General features: G+C 38.4%; 1 protein-coding gene across 9 annotated transcripts in view; it reads left to right on the plus strand.

Moving 5' to 3' along the window:
- Positions 1 to 18,926, plus strand: part of RBMS3 (RNA binding motif single stranded interacting protein 3) — a 1,316,996-nt gene that overhangs the window by 1,173,120 nt on the left and 124,950 nt on the right. For all 9 annotated transcript variants that reach the window (XM_053221878.1, XM_053221882.1, XM_053221883.1 and 6 more), the window contains exon 11: positions 10,564 to 10,610. In XM_053221878.1, coding sequence (XP_053077853.1) covers positions 10,564 to 10,610 — 47 coding nt within the window. The remainder of the gene's footprint in view (positions 1 to 10,563; positions 10,611 to 18,926) is intronic.

The following is an 18,926-nucleotide window of genomic DNA, read 5'->3' on the forward strand; positions in this document are numbered from 1 at the left end:
TGTCTTTATGTAAAAAGTTGTGTTTGAGTCAATTATCAATTGTTATGGATCTAAAGACAACAGTTTTTACTCTTTACTCTTTACTCAACCAAAAATGTAAAACTTTCTAAGGAATTTGGAAAAGCTCTGGTCCTATTTTCATGAGTTTAATGAGTCTATGAGCGACCAGTTGGCTTGTAATCACTTCATAAAGATCACTAAATATTGGACCCAGTGTAAAAATTCACATATCTTCCTTAGCAATACAAAGTCATCAGCCTAACACATTGAATTATTTCTACTATCACTTATAACATTCTTATTTGCCCACCTATCTGCATATGAGAGAAAAAGCTATATTGGCCCTTGACTTTAGAAACCCCAGTGGGTCACATTGATATGGAAAATATTTGATGTTCAAAGACACAAAGATGGCTATGGAAGTAATAACAAACAAGCTGCATAAAATCTGGAGAGAAGAGATTATCCCTATGGTTCCCATTTATAAGGAACATTCAAAAGGAATATTTTGTTGAGTTTATGAAAGCATTTGGCTATCACTAGCTGTTACCAATGCTACTTAAAGCACATGCTTTGAGGCATTCTTAGCATTGATGAAGACAAAAATGCACCTTAACCATGTGGCCCTCTTGCCTTCAGTTGGATCTGTTTGGAACAGTGCACCCTGCACACCAACTCTTTGATCAGTCAGCAGTCAACATCCTTCTTATTAAATATCTGAAGAACCTGACAAGGCCCAGAAATATATCATTTCTACTAGCTTTGGAGCCATATTGACTGTAATTTAATTTTACAGTACTGAACATTAGGAAATTTATGTCTCAGAGATATGGAATTGAAGTGTTGCCCCAATAAACCATTAGAAATAAAAAAATATACTTTAAAGACAATAGTTTATCTAAAGAATTATTTCAAAACTTAGCAGTAAAAGGGTGTAGATCCATGTTATCTTTGACCATATTCCATGAAGGGGGAAGAATTATCTATACAGTTCATGATTTCCCTTGGGTATAACAACATGCTTGGCATTTAGTTGTCCAATTATTTTCTTTAATGGGACTTTGGAAAAAATTAAGATGTATGTAACAACATTGCCAGGTTTTGAAAATAGTTCTTTTAACGTTGAACTGAAGAAGAGACTTTACATATGTGATCTTAAAAAAAGTGATTGGCTCTTACGATGCATTACAACACTTGAGATTGACTTTGTTAGCCAGCCCATCAAATGTAGTCTTATTTATTTCATGTGCTTTACTGGCCATTTAGAGAGCAGGCTCAAGGTGAATGACACTTGTAATCTCAAAAAAATCTTCCCATTGGCCCAAGAACTTGAATTTGCAGTAGTTTAGCTTATAGACTTTCTAACTCAGGTAAGTGTTCTTATTTTAAAACTGCTGGGTTCATATTTTCTAACCTATGATCACTAAAGATAAAAAGTAAATCTTGAAAATTCCTATAATAGTGTAATTTTGGATATGATGTGTTTGATGATGAGCTCCGACCATCTGCCCTAGTCTCCATTCTCAAAGAAGAGTAGGGGAAAACATACTTATGTTCTAGGGGTGAAAGTAGGGATATGGGGTTTAGGAAGGGCTGAACAATGGAAAAATTATATCAAGCAATTATAAGGGGAAAGACTGATGGTTGATCTCCATGTTCCCTGATTCCTTGGACCCAGTCTCCATGGCATCTAAGTGGGGCCTCAGCCAACTAGGGAGTTTCTGGAGTTGTTGGTGCTGTCCTGGCAACTCCAGCCTGCCATAAGGCTCAGAATTATCCCCATCGAAAGTTAAACCACAGCTTACAACCTCCACATACCATCAAACTGCAGCAGGGACCTGGGAGAATATGGATCAATTAGCCGGATACCTAGAACTCCCACCTATTCAGCTTCACAGACCCACCCTGGTAGCAACCTCAGCATTTTATATTTTTCATCCTACTTAGTATGTTATAGTGAGGTTTACCAGTATATACACTCCATCACCGACTCTAAGATACCATCAATTAAAGATGAAATATTATTTTAAATGTCACTAAAAAGAGAAGTTGCCAAACTCAAATGCCATCAATTATCATGCAAGCCCCAATTTTCACAGACTTTAAAATGTGAAGTGCACACACACACACACACACACACTGTGTTTTGGAATCTATAAAGTCAGCCATTTAGATTGAAATAAAATCAGAAGTGTCTACATAAAATATGGTAGTGTTCTCTTGTGTATTTTATGATTATCAATAAAGGCTTAACTTAACTTTGGAAATGGCAAACTCAGACTAGAGCTTTGAGAACTTGAGCTAGCTACATCATACCTTTTCTTCTCTTTCTCCTTTGACGATGCTTTCTTTGTGCAGCCATTGGCTTTTCGAGTCATCCAGGCTTAATTCTGTCTGCATCTTTTTGGCCTGTCCTTCTTCATTGCTATAAAAGGGAGAAATTCTCTGCCTGACTAGGATGCTTTAGCTGAAGCCAAAAAGGAGAAATACTGTGATGACATAGTGTATAAACAACAGCATGACTCCCCCTGATGTTCTTTTCCCAAACAAAGAGAGGTGAATTTTCTCTATTCTCTGCCTATTTTTCTAGTTTTTTTTTTTAAGTGATAAATTCCTTGCATTTCATTTGCATGATTCCTGACAAACCCCTGAAGATATCAAGATGATATTTCGTAATCGTCTCCCTACTCTTGGTCAGTAACTTGGATAAGAGGGTCCTCCAGGTTTTCTGGCTGCCTCTAATTGTCCTGGGTTCTTATTCATGATTTGGTTCAGGGACACTGGCTTCCCTGCTGAATTGGGAAGGTCGCTTAAAAATTCCTCTGCGTCCCCCATGTCTGCTCACCAGTCAAGGACTGAGACATGTTCTTTATCAAAAGAGCATCTTCACAGCACAACAGTGTGGCTGAGGGGAGTTGCAAGCAGAGGAAGGAGAGGATGTCTCTGCCCACGCACAAACAAGAAATGATAACTTGATAAGAGACACTGACCATACATTAAACGTACTAATTTAACGAGGCAATAAGTTCTGGAATTCAGTATAGATACTTGAGTTTGAGACCAAGATTCCGAAATCACCGGGACATAAATCATACTTGGGATCTGAAAGTGAATGTCATCACTATACAGAAGGAAAGAAGAGGGTGGACCGAGTAACATCAAAGGAGAAATTGCTCTCTGAGACGTCAGAAGAAAAGCAGGCTCACAGAATTGCAACGAAAGGGATGTTGAAAGAAGAGGAAAATCACTGGTCAAATGATGCATACTAACCAAATATGATTTAGAATAAATATCTCCATTAGATTCAGAAATTGTGAAACTTAGGAGTATTGTATGAGCCACTGCACAGGTTGGTAGGCATGCTTTACAGAACAGTTAACAAGGACGTTTCTGTCTGATCTCAGGACCAGACTGTATATCTGTCTTTGGGAGACTTTGGTAGTGTCCTGTCTACAGTCTCTTTTGTCCCTCATCTTCTCTTTAGGAGAGGGACTGGCTGCCCATAGCCCAGGGAACATGCCTTGAGCAGGCGAGAGCAGACACCTGCTTTATATGGTTGACTTCCTGTGCCAGGGGAAACGCACCATTCAGTAATCACCTGACCACACCAGAGCCAATGCTGGCAAAACCCTACCGCTTGCCCTATTTTCTCACATTGCTTTTCAGTAGGTGCTACAACACTCTGCCTGCAAATTTGCCCTGAGCATACATATTGTTTCCTAGGATTAGTTCTTTTTTTTTTTTTTTTAAACAGGAAAGAGGTTTAAAATCCTTTCTTTTTTTTTTTTTTTAAGGTTTATTTATTTTTGAGACAGAGAGAGACGGAGCATGAACGGGGGAGGGACAGAGAGAGAGGGAGACACAGCATCAGAAGCAGGCTCCAGGCCCCGAGCCATCAGCTCAGAGCCCGACGCGGGGCTCGAACTCACCGACCGTGAGATCGTGACCTGAGCCGAAGTCGGACGCCCAACCGACTGAGCCAGCCAGGCGCCCCTAAAATCCTTTCTTGAGGCACATGGGTGGCTCAGTCAGTTAACTGTCCGACTTCAGCTCAGGTCATGATCTCTTGGTCTGTGGGTTCGAGTCCTGTGCCAGGCTCTGTGCTGACGGCTCAGAGCCTGGAGCCTGCTTCAGATTCTGTGTCTTCCTCTCTCTCTGCCCCCCTCCCTGCTCAGACTCCATCTCTCTCTCTCTCTCTCTCTCTCTCAAAAATAAATAACATTAAAAAATTTTTAAAAATAATTTCTTTAGCCAAAAACTGTACTTGGTTATGACCATGTTGTGGTTTCCTGGTGATTTTTATCGGTTCCTCTGAGTATCTTGGACATCCACACTTCTGCTATCGCATATGAAATCCTCAGTTTCTCAGCCAGTATGGCCATTTGTAATTATGAATTCTTACTAGCTTCCAACACTAGGATCAGTGTATGATTAACCCTGAATTGTCAGTATTTATTCTTGACCTCCTTCCCATTCTCACATTGATCCTTCTGGCTGTAGCAACTCCCATTTGATCCCAGATCGTCTGTATTCTACTGACCTAGCAAAGCTAAATGCTTCCTGACATTTTTGGGCTTACTCGTAAGTCAGGCCTCTAATCTGTATGGTTTCTGTAAATGATATGCCTTTTTTCTTCCTGAATTTAAAAATTAAAAACAATTCAAAGAACAATTCGTATAATACACTTCTTTAAGTCACTTCCCATTATAAAGTAATTCTAATTATATATAGCTTACAAAAGAGTCAGAAAAAAAATACAGGAAATGAAAAAAATTATGGTTATACCACTCCAGTATTTTGACATTTAACATTATTGAAATTAATTTATTTCTAGTCAGGGATATTTTTTTTTAATTTTTTTTAAATTTTTGACCCATATGATACACATAATTTTGTATCATGATTTCTTCACTAAGGGACATGTTTCTAAAGAGAAATATTGGTAAGTAAATATAAACAAAGTTAGGTTTCACTACAATAGCAGAACCCCAAATTTTATAACACATTATAATTTTCAAACCCTTTCACACACATAACTTTTTAAGCCACCTTACTTTACTTATGGAATTTTTAACTATAACCCGCTGACGGTTATAAATACTGTTAACATTGATTGCGAGAAATACACTCTTCAAAGATAATATCCAGGGGCGCCTGGGTAGCTCACTCGGTTGAGCGTCCACCTTTGGCTCAGGTCATGATCTCACGGTTTGTGAGTTAGAGCCCCGGGTTGGGTTCTGTGCTGACAGTTCAGAGCCTGGAGTCTGCTTCAGATTCTGTGTCTCCCTCTCTCTGCCCCTCCTCTGCTCACGCTCTCCCTCCCTCTCTCTTTCAAAGGTAAATAAACATTAAAAAAAATAATATCCAGAAAATTACATTATCCTTTTCTTATTTGGCTTCCTGAACTTATCTTGTGCTAATTCAGTACACAATATTTGCTAAAATATACAATATGTACTTATTTATTATTACTTATAGTATTTACTTATGTATATACTACAGTGTTGCCTTATATCTGATCATAGAAAGTTGGAAATTCTTGTGACTATTCATTTTTACCCATACAATTATGATGCATCATTTGTCAAGACAGAATTTAGAAAAAAAGAGAAACGTTATGCTAACACATTGATGTTTCCATTTCCCAGTAATTACAGTGTATGTCTGTCCATATGAAGTTTGTTGCCTCAAACTTTTTGGTCCCCATTTACATGACAATATAAAAATAGTTTCAGGGGTACCTGGGTGGCTTGGTCAGTTAGGCGTCTGACTTCGGCTCAGGTCTTGATCTCAGGGTCCGTGAGTCTGAGCCCTGCTTAGGGCTCTGTGCTGGCAGCTCAGAGCCTGGAGCCTGCTTTGGATTCTGTGTCTCCCTCTCTCTGCCCCTCCCCCATTCATGCTCTGTCTCTCTCTGTCTCTCTGTCTCTCTGTCCCTCAAAAATAAATAAATGTTAATAAATTTAAAAAATAGTTTCAAAAATGATAAAATCAGTTCTATCAGCCTGTCTTCTCATTAGCTCTGTTACAGTCCATGATCCTCTGCTCCTCGGAAAGACCAAGCATTACAGTCCAAGAATCTTTCTGAAGTGTTAATGCCTACTCCCGACCGAGCATATTTTGAGCAGTATTTCCATGATTATTACCTCTTCATTTAACTTGTTAATCATTTAAAGTTATAAAAATCAAATATCTAGCTCCTACGTCAAACTGATGTGTCTTAATGAAATCCCTATGTTTATTGAAAATAATTAGATACCTTAATTCAGCAAACTGTACTTTAAAATTTCTTCTAAACTGTTTAGCTCTTATAGTATAGATTCTGCCGGGGTGACTAGACATATCCGATTATGGTTGAAATACTAAGCAAAAACTCAGCTGCTGCTGGAAAATGACACAAATGCTCCCCTTTCGTTTAAATAAATTGCAAACACTTCCAATGCACAGCTTATGTAAACTTGAAAAATGGAAAATATTTGTGCATCTCGTAAGCTCTTTTGAAACAGAGAGACAGGATTAAACATCACTTCCCTCCATATGTGGTGTGACATTTTTGTTTTGTTCCAAGTTACTTTTTGTGTGACTCTGGAGTTTGTAAACATGCCATAAAATGTGGTAATTACATAATGATGATTTCATGGTTCTTCACTTAGTGTAAAGGTGGCTAGACAGGGCAGCGAAATTGATTTTCTTTTGTACCTTTGTGGAAAGAAACAAAAGGAAATTGAATGCAAAATCTGCATTAAGACTATATTAGAATTATAACTCAACAATCTGTTACACATGAAATGAAAACCAGGTGCAGCCAAGTGTTAGTTATTGTGCTATGATATTCAGCCAGTGGGCTACGTTCACACAACCCTTTGTTTAACCCATGCCTTGTTTTGTTACCCGTAATGTTCCAAATGTATATGACCTGAAACTATCTCTTGTCTCCTCTTGCCAAAGGTGCGCAGAGACATGACTGTCTCTAGGCAAAATCATGAAGTAGGTGAATCTTGTGCTCATTCCCTACCCTCTTGCGATGACAGTCGCACTTGAGATCCTCTCCACCTGCCAGTCCCCGAGTACCTACTCCAGTTGCTTATTGCTCTGGATTTACCCTCTGTTTTCCAGGGGGCTCATGCTGTTTCTTGGGATTGGACAATCCCTCTTTGATTGTGTAATTGCCCTGCTCAAAAAATATCCCATGCCTCCCTAAGAGGAGCCAGGCAATCAAGGTTCTCCCTCCTTTTCTTTTGCCTCTGAATTCCCACTACCCCACCCCCCACCACAATGTTCTACTGCAGATGAATCACCCACCTTGCCCTTTTTATTTCTTTGTCTTTTCCATGCTATTCCTTTTGTCTGAGCCGGCCTCCATCTCTCATCTCCATCTATGGAAATCCTAATGGTCTTTCAAGGCTCCACTCATCTCTACATCTTCCACATGCTTTCCCTGGTCACCCCCAGCCTCTCTCCTCTATCCCTCACCCATCCATACCACTCAGATGGCTCTCACCACGTGTTGCTTTGTTTTATAATATTCATGTATGTGTCTTGTCTCCAGGCACTGTGCTGGATACTTTACAAACGTAATCTCATTTAAATTTCACAACAATCTGATGAGGTAGGTATTAACCATTTAACAGCTGAGGAAACTGAGGTTGAAACAGGTTAAATAATTTGCCCAAGGTCACACTGCCAGAAATAACAGAGCTAAAACTTGAATCTAGGTCCAAAATATATATTCTTTACACAAAACCATATTGCCATCTATTCAGTTCTTTTCCATCTTCTGAAAGATGGATGGAGGTTTCAGATGTAGGTAGAGGCCAACTTAGGCTTCCTGATTATCAAATGCATATTCAACAAAAAGGTAGAGTTTATTGATAATTACTGTGTTCCTAGTTGGGGCTGATTTGTTAACTATAACCCACAAGAAATTCAAGTAATAGGTGAGAGAAAAAATCCTTACCTAATGTTGTCAGGACAAATAAACATGGCACGAGAAGAGAATGTTCAAGATAATTGGTCATTCAAGAAATGATAAATAGTATTGGTCTCCGAGCACTATTGGAAAATAAGTCCAAGGAAAAGGGGAAAACATGAGGTTGACTAGGAAAGGCATCCTATAAGTCCCCTGGGATTTAAACAGTCTCGGGTGGTTAGGAGGCTGAAGGTATTATTTCATCTTAAACTCACAAACTAGCAATATCTCTATGGAGTATAAAGCCCATTCTTTTCATTCTGCCTCTGGTGTAACATCTTGAATAAGTTAGGGGAAAGAAGGTTAGTGTTTCTAAGAAAGAGTTCTATGCCCAATGGGCAATTTATACAACTGCCCTCTCCAGGATCTAGAACCACGGAGTATCAGCTGCACCCCAGATAGGCCCGTTCTCAGGAGTCTTCAGCCTGGACCCAGCCTCCTGTCTGTCACATGGCATAGGCCCCATCTTGGGAAAATTTTAGACTTAGGATCTGTTTTTGACACCACGACCTTTGTTTCTCCCGAGGGGGAGAAAGCCTATCTTTATCTCTGCTTTGTTACTCTCTTCTTATTTTCCAATCCCCTACCTTGTCCTAATATCAGTTGCATGTTTCTTTAACATGAGTGAGACGCAGTTATCATTACACATGTATTCTCAGTGCACCTCTGTTAACTTCTGCAAGTCATCTCAACTTTGCTTGCAAACTCTGTTTCCATTTCTGTGTGCTCCCAGTATGCCAGTCCCATTCGTATACAGCTCTACACTTTTGTTCTTTATACCAATCTTAATAACAATTTTTGAAAACTGGGAAAAATAATGCATGTAATCTAAGCTTGACTATAGCAGGTAGCAGGGCATACTGAACTTCAGACCCTATCTTGGAAAGCCTGAGAATTTCCATTTCAGTTATGTGCTAAATCTGAGGAATTCAATGAGCCCAGTAGGAAAACTACCTTCACCCACACTGGAAAAAATTCAAGCACAAAACTCCTCTCTCTTTTCTCTAAAGTTTTTATGATTTTTCTTGTCTTCTACTAAAGTCCTCAAAGTTCATTCATTTTTTTCTTTTTATTTTGCGATGATTATAGATTCATGGGATGTTGTAAAAGAAATGTACAAGGAGGCCCTGTGTACCCTTCATCCCCTTTCTCCCAATGGTTATATATTACATAATTATAGTGTACTATCAAAGCCAGGAAATTGACATCGGTCTAATTTACTTTCAAATTAAAAAAAAAAAAAAGCCAACCTGATAACAACCTAGTCCGTTTTCCTTCCACATTCTGTTTATACTCACAAGCAGTAAACAGACAGACAGTGTTGGAAAACACAAGGTGGTATGATAGGGGTGTCTGGGTGGCTCAGTTGGTTAAACGTCCGACTTTGGCTCAGGTCATGATCTCATGGCTAGTGGGTTTGAGCCCTGCGTTAGGCTCCGTGCCGACAGCTCAGAGCCTGGAGCCTACTTCGGATTCTGTGTCTCCCTCTCTGTCTCTCTCTGCCCCTCCCCCACTCACGCTCTGTCTCTCAAAAATAAATAAACCATTAAAAAAATTTTAAGTTCAAAAATAAAGGTGACATGACCAGACGTGCACAGAAAAAGTTCTCCCACATTGCTAGAGATGATCATCAGGTCTCATGCAGACCCTCAGTCAGTGTCATAGGTAGTGGAAGGCAGCCTGCATCAGAAGACATGGGCTACAATCTAATTCTGCCTCTAAATACGTGACCTTTTAGCAAATCACTTGACCTCTCCAAGCTTCAGGGTCTCCATCGATAAAATGGAGAAGCTATTTCTCCCGCCTACTCCGTAGGGTTTTTGTGAGAATCAGATGTGATATGTGTATGAAGAAAGGAGGTAGAAAAAAAAAAGAAAGAAAGGAGGTAGGCTGTGAATTAGCAGTCATGAAGTTTATTATTCTTTTCTGAAACTACTGCCAGTTACAGAAGTTTAGTTTTTCAAAGGTGAGTGTATTCTTAGAAGTACACTTAGGATGAAAGCAGCTCCTGATTAACTACAAGGCCTAAAATTTCCCTCATGTGTAAATGACCTTGCCTTTCTACCATTCTTAGTAGGACAGGCACTAGCGGTACATCGGACAAGCACACTGCCCCTTATTACCTACACACCCCTGAGGCATACCACCTATTTTAAAATAAATGTTTCTTAACATTTCCTTCTAAAAGGGCGAATGCATTTTAAGTAGCTTTTATTTTTATCCTGACCACAAGATTTATTCTTCCTTTTTTTTTTCATCCACGAGATGTACAATAGGTGCTCTTGACAATAGTGAGAAATCATAAGGATACCAGATTAGACAGAGGATGGTTTATGAAGTAGATATGGAAATCATCCAAACTGCATTGTTCCTTGGTTTGTCTGGATATATAATATAAACTCCTAACTCGCTGGTGGATTCTGATGTGTGGGTAGTAAAAATGCTAGTCTTGGCAGTAAGAATGGAAAAATGTATAGGATAAAATAAACTTAAATCGCGGAAAGTAAAGATAAAAGTATTTGTGTGGACTGAATGTTTTGGGCACCAAGATAAAAGTGTTTAAGATTTGATTTCTCCCCTTTCCTCCCTGTATACAGGCTGGCATGGCTCTGACCTATGACCCCACAGCTGCCATACAGAATGGGTAAGTAGACCACATTTTCTCTATTTTAATTGCTAAGGTATCTTTGATCTCTGAAATCAGTACTGAAGAAAAATGTTCAAAACTGTCTTTCTTTTGTTTTAAATCTTTAAGGAGAAAGTGTAAACCAAACATGTCTCACCACTGTAACGGACAGAGTCAAGTTAGTGACCTGGTGATTGTGTCTTTGCTCTTCATTTGAATAAGCATCTAGAAATTTTGTAGCTCTTACTTAGAATAAGTCACAGAGTCTAGGATTCCTCCTTTGAAAAATAAAACTTAAACTACATGATCTGACCTCTCAAAAATTCTGTAATTCTGAGTATCTTTGGTTGAACTCACTTTCCGATATCTTCTCTTTGCGTTGGCTGTCCTGCAATTGACAATAATTATTCTTTGGTTGGTTGGTTATTTTTATTTTCACAGCCTTCTATCTTGGATTTCTCCACGGCTTTCAGTTTTCTGTCTTACAGTCTCATTAAATAATCAGAATGAAGACCTCATTTAAGATCAGTGTAGAGGATAAAAGAATGCAAACTGTTTTCTATTTGGTCAGCTGCCTCGAATGAAAATCTGTGGGATGTTGAAAGGATTTAAATATCTTCTGTTCTGATAGTTATTCATTTAGGCAAATATTTATTCATTCATTCATTCATTCAATAAACATCCAGTGGGTATGCCAAGCAGAGTGCTCTGTTCTCCAGACTTAAAAGACAGTATCTGAGACAGGGCCTTTGCCTCAAGGAACTCATAGTCTACCCTCCCATAAAAGAGTAAACATGGATGGTAGGCTAAGGAGGAGTCTAGTCCTTTCTCACTTGTTGATTAAAACTCCTCTCTAGGAGTGAAATTTAAGGGTTTATCCAATAAGCATTTTCTTATTTCAATAAGGCACCATAAACTTGGTGAGTAGAAAGAAGAAATAGAGAAGAACGTCCTCAAGAATCATATTGTATATTTGCGAAAATAAAATAGTTAACTCAAAAGGTACAGAACAAGGCCTTATATGCTAAGTGACAGTGACAGAAAACAGGTGTTCTAATGGAAGGAAATAACACGTATTAAACACATACCATGCACCAAGTAGTTTATATTTGTAACTTAACATGCATTGTTTCAGAGTCAAATGCATGTAAAAATATGTGGAGTTACAGTAGAAATGTATATACATAAATGGAAAATAGAAATAAGAATTGAATGAATATGTTCACTAACCAGATTCAACAAGTGCTAATATTTTGCATACTGTATATGTACATATGTTTCCATCTGTAATATTTAGCCATATATCTATTATATGAATAATTGAATAATATAAATAATGAATAATATGAATATATGAATAATAATTATATGCATAATGAATAATATTATTATATAATAATAATTGAATATGTTCACTAACCAGATTCAACAGGTGCTAATACGTTGCATACTGTATGTTCCCATCTGTAACATTTAGCCATACATCTATTATAAAGTCCTTCTTACTCAAAGCTCTTTGTGAAGGATTAGATATACAGCAGTGACTTAGGCCTGGACCGGAGTGGAGGATGACACTCCCTCTGCATCACTTCAATCAATGGTCTTTCCGGTGCATAATTTAAAATCTGACTGTCTTCTCTAAAGACATAATTTTCCAAGTATTCTTGCTGATTTATCAGAAACCTAAAGAGAAAACTAAAGGTATTTCAGTTCCTAATCTGAGCAGCCAAAGGGGAGCTTTGGGGAGTGCCATGTTAGAGGCTGTGAGGACACAGTAGTACACAGTGAACATCTGTCCCTCCTGCAGGACTTCTACCTCACATTTCAAGCCACTGCCCATGTGCCATAATGATTGCAGGTACATCTGTCCACCTTAATCACCCTCTCTATGACTTATCTTTATCTGTACCTTATATTAACTGCAACACGGTATCCTTTGCATGATTGGAAGAGTTGCAAAAATGGCTCACCCTTTTTCGCTGCCCACTTAAGCGTTTCCAACAGTGAATATTTCCCTCATGAAACACATTTTAGTTAAGATGCTGAGGATACCCATCGTCCCGATTTTATCATCTGATCTACTCTCATTGATAAAGAACCATATGCCATCAATTAGTCTTTTTCTTCAATCCCTTCATGTCCACTGAATATTCCTTTCAGCCTATAGAAATGCTCAAGTCTTGGGGCGCCTGAGTGGCTCAGTCGGTTGAGCGTCCGACTTCAGCTCAGGTCATGATCTCACGGCTTGTGAGTTTGAGCCCCGTGTCAGGCTCTGGGCTGACAGCTCGGAGCCTGCAGCCTGCTTCAGATTCTATGTCTCCCTCTCTCTCTGCCCCAACCCACTCACATTCTGTCTCTGTCTCTCTCAAAAATAAACAAACATCCAAAAAAAAAATTTTTTTTAAAGAAATGCTCAAGTCTTTTCCACCTGTAGAGGGAGTAGAAGCAAAACCATTCTTTCATACCAATGACATCACTTCTAGTGGCCTCGCTAATTTAGCCTTCTCTTCACTGCTAAATAACTTCAGTTGTCTGTATGCAGTGTCTTCCCATATTCTTTTCTTTTTTTTTATGTTTATTTCTTTTTGAGGGGGCAGGGGAGGAGCAGAAAGAGAGAGACTGAAGCGGGCTTCCAGACTCGAACTCACGAACCATGAGATCATGACCTGAGCTGAAGTTGGAGGCTTAACCAAATGAGCCCCCCAGCCGCCCCCTTCCCGTATTTTTTCAAATGCCTATTAAATTATGAAGTCTCGTTTCAAACTTGACTGGGATTTCCCTTGCTAATGCTCCCAGTGATGTCCAAATGTGTCTGTTGTGACTGACACCCTTTTAGTTCTTCTATCATTTGAAATCTCACTCCACTCAACTCGTTGTTGGCACCATTTATACTTTTTTGGCAATTTCTTATCTCATGGGCCCCATAGCTCCATTCCCTGCTGGTCCTGTTTGCTCTGTACTCCTTTCTACTCCCTTGGCCTCTTCTGATTCTTCCTCTTCTGCCCACTTTTACTAATCTTTCTCAGGATGTTGTCTTTTTCCTGTCTGATCTCATCCATTCCTCTTGCTTTGGGGACCTTAAAACACGCAAGCTGACACTTAAAGTTCGTAAGGAGATGCAGGGCACTATCACCTGTGTTTCTAACTGCTTATTAGGTAATATTACTCTTGGATATCTTTGTCTATCCCAAACTGAGATCATTAACTTTATCAGTGCTTCCTAATAGAAGCCAAACAAGTTCAAATGACAACCAAATATGAAATTTACTTGTTCTTTTTTTTTAATAATTCACTTTAAGAATTTCTTAAGTGTATTTATTTATTTTGAGAGAGAGTAAGTGTGAGTAGGGAGAGGCAGAGAGAGAGAGAGGGAGAGACAGCATCAAAAGTAGGCTTTGCACACTGTCAGTGTGGAGCCCGACATGGGGCTCTATCTCATGAACCGTAAGTTCATGACCTGAGCTGAAATCAAGAGTCCACAGCTTAACTGGCTGAACCACTCAGGCACCCCATTCGTAATTCACTTTAAAGCCATTTAGGCCATCAACTCCAGTTTCTGGGTTCTCTCTTTTATAATATTCTTAATGATAAAATTGGTCACTAAGACTTAATTCAATTTACCTTTGAACTATATCTTTACCCCAGCACTTGCTCCTTGCCACTGGTTGGGTTTATTCGATCATCCTCCCTACCTGTACTAACCTTTTACCTGTCTCTAATATAGCTCTCCTGTAAAACATTTTCATATTGTTTTTTGAATATTTAAAAACAAATCAAAATGTAGGGGCAGCTGAGTCACTTAGTTGGTTAAGCTTCCGAGTCTTGGTTTTGGCTCAGGTCATGATCTCACAATTTTGTGAGTTTGAGCCCCGCATTGGGCTCTGCACTGACAGTGTGGAGCCCACTTGAGATTCTCTCTCTCCCTCTCTCTCTGTCCTACCCTGCTTGGTCAGTCTCTCCCTCCCTCCCTCCCTCTCTTTCTCTCTCTCTTTCTCAAAATAAATAAACTTTATTTGTTTATTTATTTATTTATTTATTTATTTTTAAGCAGCAGGCAAAATTTATTAGAATCTAAGATTAGAAAGGAAGAATAGTAGGAAAGCTCTCTTTACAGAGAGGGGACATTCAAAAGTGAGTGCTCCGTAAATAAAAAAACTTTAACAAATAAGTAAATAAAAACAAACAATAAAAATGTAATCACAGCAATCACCTCCCTGCCTGGTTTAAAGCATTAGGCAGAGTTTAAACTGTAGAACAAAACTCAGACTTCCAAGAATGGCACCGAAAAATCCACAAAACAAAAACAAAAACAAAAACAAATCCGTGATTTGGTTCCTGAAAATCATGTGAACCTTCTGTGAACCTTCCAGGACATTCCATGCTACTTTACACTTTTGTGTCTTGTTACTCATGGAATTAGATCTGCCCCCAAGAGAATAGTGATTTCCTTCCTTCCTTCCTTCCTTCCTTCCTTCCTTCCTTCCTTCCTTCCTTCCTTCCTTCCTTCCTTCCTTCCTCTCTTTCTATCCGTCTGTCTTTTTTTTCAATACTACTTTCCCTTAAAAGGCACAGTCAAATGATTCCAGGTAGAACTACTTACACGATTAGTCATAAGAGAAACCGTATAAGCAGTGGTTAAGAGAGCACACTCCAGAATCAGGCTGTTGATATGCACATCCAAACTCCGTCATTCACCAGACATGGGCAAGTTGTTTGTGCTTTAGTTTGCTCCCCTGTGAAATGGAGAAGACAGTAAGGCTTTGTAAGGATTAAAGGAACTCTGTGTGGTACACTGTAATCATCAGTGTAAATATTGATGTTATTGTTGCACTATATTTCATATTACCATGGTATGTTTGCAGTCTTTTTTTACCGTGTAGCCATTGACACAGTATGTATTTCCCTGCTGGACTGTTAACTCAGTGAAGGCGAGTTGCATGCTTTGTTCATCTTTATAGACTGTTTAAACCCAGTATTGTGCTAAATCAGAAATAGGAAATGTAACCAATGACATCTGCTTGGCCCCAGCAAATCGGTATTAGAGAAGCCATTCCCCTTTTCAGCACCAACTTACTCTGTCCCCATGTAACACTTTAATCTGATTCTCTTTAAGTATCAGCCTCTCGTTTCACCCAAAGTTTGCAAACCGCCCATGAATTTATCACATGTTGAGTTAAGAATGGAGTTTTAGAAGGCTTAGACTGTCCATTGTGGTGTTGGTAACAAGAAGACAGAAATTTTATATGATGAAATGGGAAGAATAGGAAAATTGTAGTAAATTAACCTTACTCATTTGATACTTTTAAAGTGTTTTGTTCATCTTTGGTTTTATTGCCTTATAGGATGACATTTTAATAATAGGGAATACTAGAACAATAATTTCTAAGCATGTAAGATGTCAAGATAACCACAAGTGTGTCCCCAGCCTACCATCCTTTGAGTTAGCATTAACATGTGCATCTTGGAGGTGTGGAAGTTGGTTTAGAAAACTTAGCGCGTTAAGGGATCCAACATGAATGTCCAGGATAGAGTAGGCCACTCTCTATTCACATTTCTGTATCCGATCATGCTGGCAGCCTAACTCAGAGAGGCATCACTTTACAGATAGAGAAATGTCTCCTGCTGTAGGAAGGAAACTGGTCTCATTTTACGTAAGACAATCAGTATCTAGAGATACAGTTGTAACTTACTCTAATCCAGTTAACATTCTTAAACTTGCTTAATGCTTACTCAGTTTAATTCAACATTTTTTTCTTTTGAATGTCTTTCTGTTACACTGTTTAAAATCATTTTAGTGATGCAAATTTGAAAAGGAAAAATCTTACATTATAGCAGAGACAAGATACAATACAAATGATACTGTGATAGAAGCCCAAGGTACTATGAGATTTATGTATAAACTTTTATTTCTATAAAATCTTTCTGAAAGAATAAGAAATAGTGGCAGTAATTCTCTGTCACAAGAAATAGTGACAGTAATTCTCTGGGGGGGGGCACTGAGGTACTACAACATAGGAGAGAGAGATACTTATTTTTCACTGTTTATATTTTTATATTCTTTTCAAAAAGAAAAATAAAATTAATGTCATAGAACCACAAGGAAGAGGCATTTGTGTTCTAATGAGGTAATAGGAAGGCTTATTGATGGAACATTGACATGAGCGTTTCCTCTTCGAGATGTCCCATATCATAGCTAAGGAACATATTTTATGATCCTGTGTTTTTCCATACAAAGGGAAATTGTACTCACTGTACTAAGCCTTAGAGTTTTCTGAGTATGTGGCTGGGTTGCAGGCAGTAGCTTAAATTGTGTTGAGAGTCAAATATGTTCTGAATTCCATAACCTCTGCACTAATACAGCAGATGACATTGAACTAAATGCTCCACGTTGAGCTCAAGTTTAGCTAATGAAGAACAAACGTGTAAATAGCAACCATGGTGGATCTACCCTGTTTGAATTTAGAAGGTAGAAAATGTCAGTTCTGTCATCTGCTTGAATCTATCCAAATTATCACTTAAAAAAAAATTAGTTCAATGTCTCATCTGTCAAAGGCTTTGAAGTTTATAGGGAAGACATGTCTGGATCACAATGGAAAAATGAAATTTGAGTACTTTTTACTCCAGTCTAACTTACAAGAATAAAATTACCTATTCTTCTTTCAGAGCCGTCTGGCATAACTCTACAGTTTGTTATTACTACTTCCCTATTGCTTTTTTAGCAGTCCAATCTGAAATTCCATCACTTTCAAATAGGAGTGGGGGAGGTGGGAAATAATCACTCCCCATATTCAAAATCCCATCTTTCCAGTGCCCTTTTCAGTAAGAGCCGCCGTGTAGAAGACCTCTCGGATTGTTTTATTTGAATAAAATGTATTTTTGGGAGAGACTTGGGGGAAAAAATGTTTTCTATAGCATTGGTTTGCCAGCTGTTGTATATGGGCATTTGATATTAAGTGATACCGAAACCTTATCTTATTACACTAGGAAAGGAATCTAATGTGAAGGATATGGTGGTATTACAATAAAAATGGCCAATAACGTATTAATCTTGCGCGATAGTGTTACCCTGAGGATAGTGTTCGTGGTTCTGACTCTAACAATATTGCCTGCGGACATGAAAGACGAGCCGGTGCTGTTTATTTCAGTGTGCAAATAGGATTTTGTGTGGGTTTCTACGGTAAAAAAACACTCTACCCTGGGGTTATTGATATATTCATGTTATTTTTATTGTCAGTGAAATAAGATTTCACCGTATTACTACTGACGGCCAAATCCCTGAAGATGACTTTCCTGCAGGCAAGATAATGTCCTATTAGTGACCTAGACTTGCATGTTCTGAACTTCTGGAGCCCACTTGCTTTAAATGCCAGAGAACCAAGTAACTCTTCGCGTTCCTTAAAAATATAAAGTTTTGCAAAGGCCAGCTTAGCATTCTATAGATAGATCATACTTAGTTAACTCTCTTAGCCACTGTGGCATTTGGTATTTTGTTCATATGACATCTCTCCAGAAGTGACTGGTTATTCCTAAGGCTAGGTTTCTCATCCTCAACACTGTGACATTTTGGACCAGATAATTTTTAGTGTGGGAGGTGCCCTGTGCATTGTAAGATACTTAGCAACATCCCAGACCTTTATCTACTAGAGGCCAGTAGCAGCCGACCCACACGCTTGTGACAACCAGACCTACCTCTAGATCCTGCCACCAAATGTTCCCTGAGGAGCAAAATTATTTCTAGTTTAGAACCACTGGACAAAGTGTGAAAGGAACACTTGTCATACACATAATGCCACGTGAATTTGGGGGAAAGAGATATATCTATATCTATATATCTATATATCTATATCTATAGATTGGCTTATAATTACCTATATATCTATATATATCTATATCTATAGATATAGATATAGATATATATAGATATATAGATATAGATATAGATATAGATATAGATATAGATATAGATCTTAAATGAGTAAACTTTTCCCAGGAAAACCATTTAAGAATTAATTCCCATTTTCTATAATAGCATTTTCAAGGCGTATATTATGAGATATAAAAACATGAAGTTACATATTTAGACTTAACTTCGCTTTGTTATTATGGCTAAAATATTCTGTCAGTCATCTCTTTCATGCTCCCCAATAAGATAACACCTATTCCTGGAGCATCTATTTGGATGTTGTTGTTGTTGTTGTTGTTGTTTTCTTTCATGTTTTTCTTTCTTTCTTTTTTAATGTCACAGGGAAGTGTTTTTAAACCCTAATAGATACATGGCAGGGACTAAGAAGAGGTGAAGGGACTGGGAACTCATCCTGCACTTCTCTCACAGAG

Source organism: Acinonyx jubatus, chromosome C2 (assembly GCF_027475565.1).
Source record: "Acinonyx jubatus isolate Ajub_Pintada_27869175 chromosome C2, VMU_Ajub_asm_v1.0, whole genome shotgun sequence".
Lineage (NCBI taxonomy): Eukaryota > Metazoa > Chordata > Mammalia > Carnivora > Felidae > Acinonyx > Acinonyx jubatus.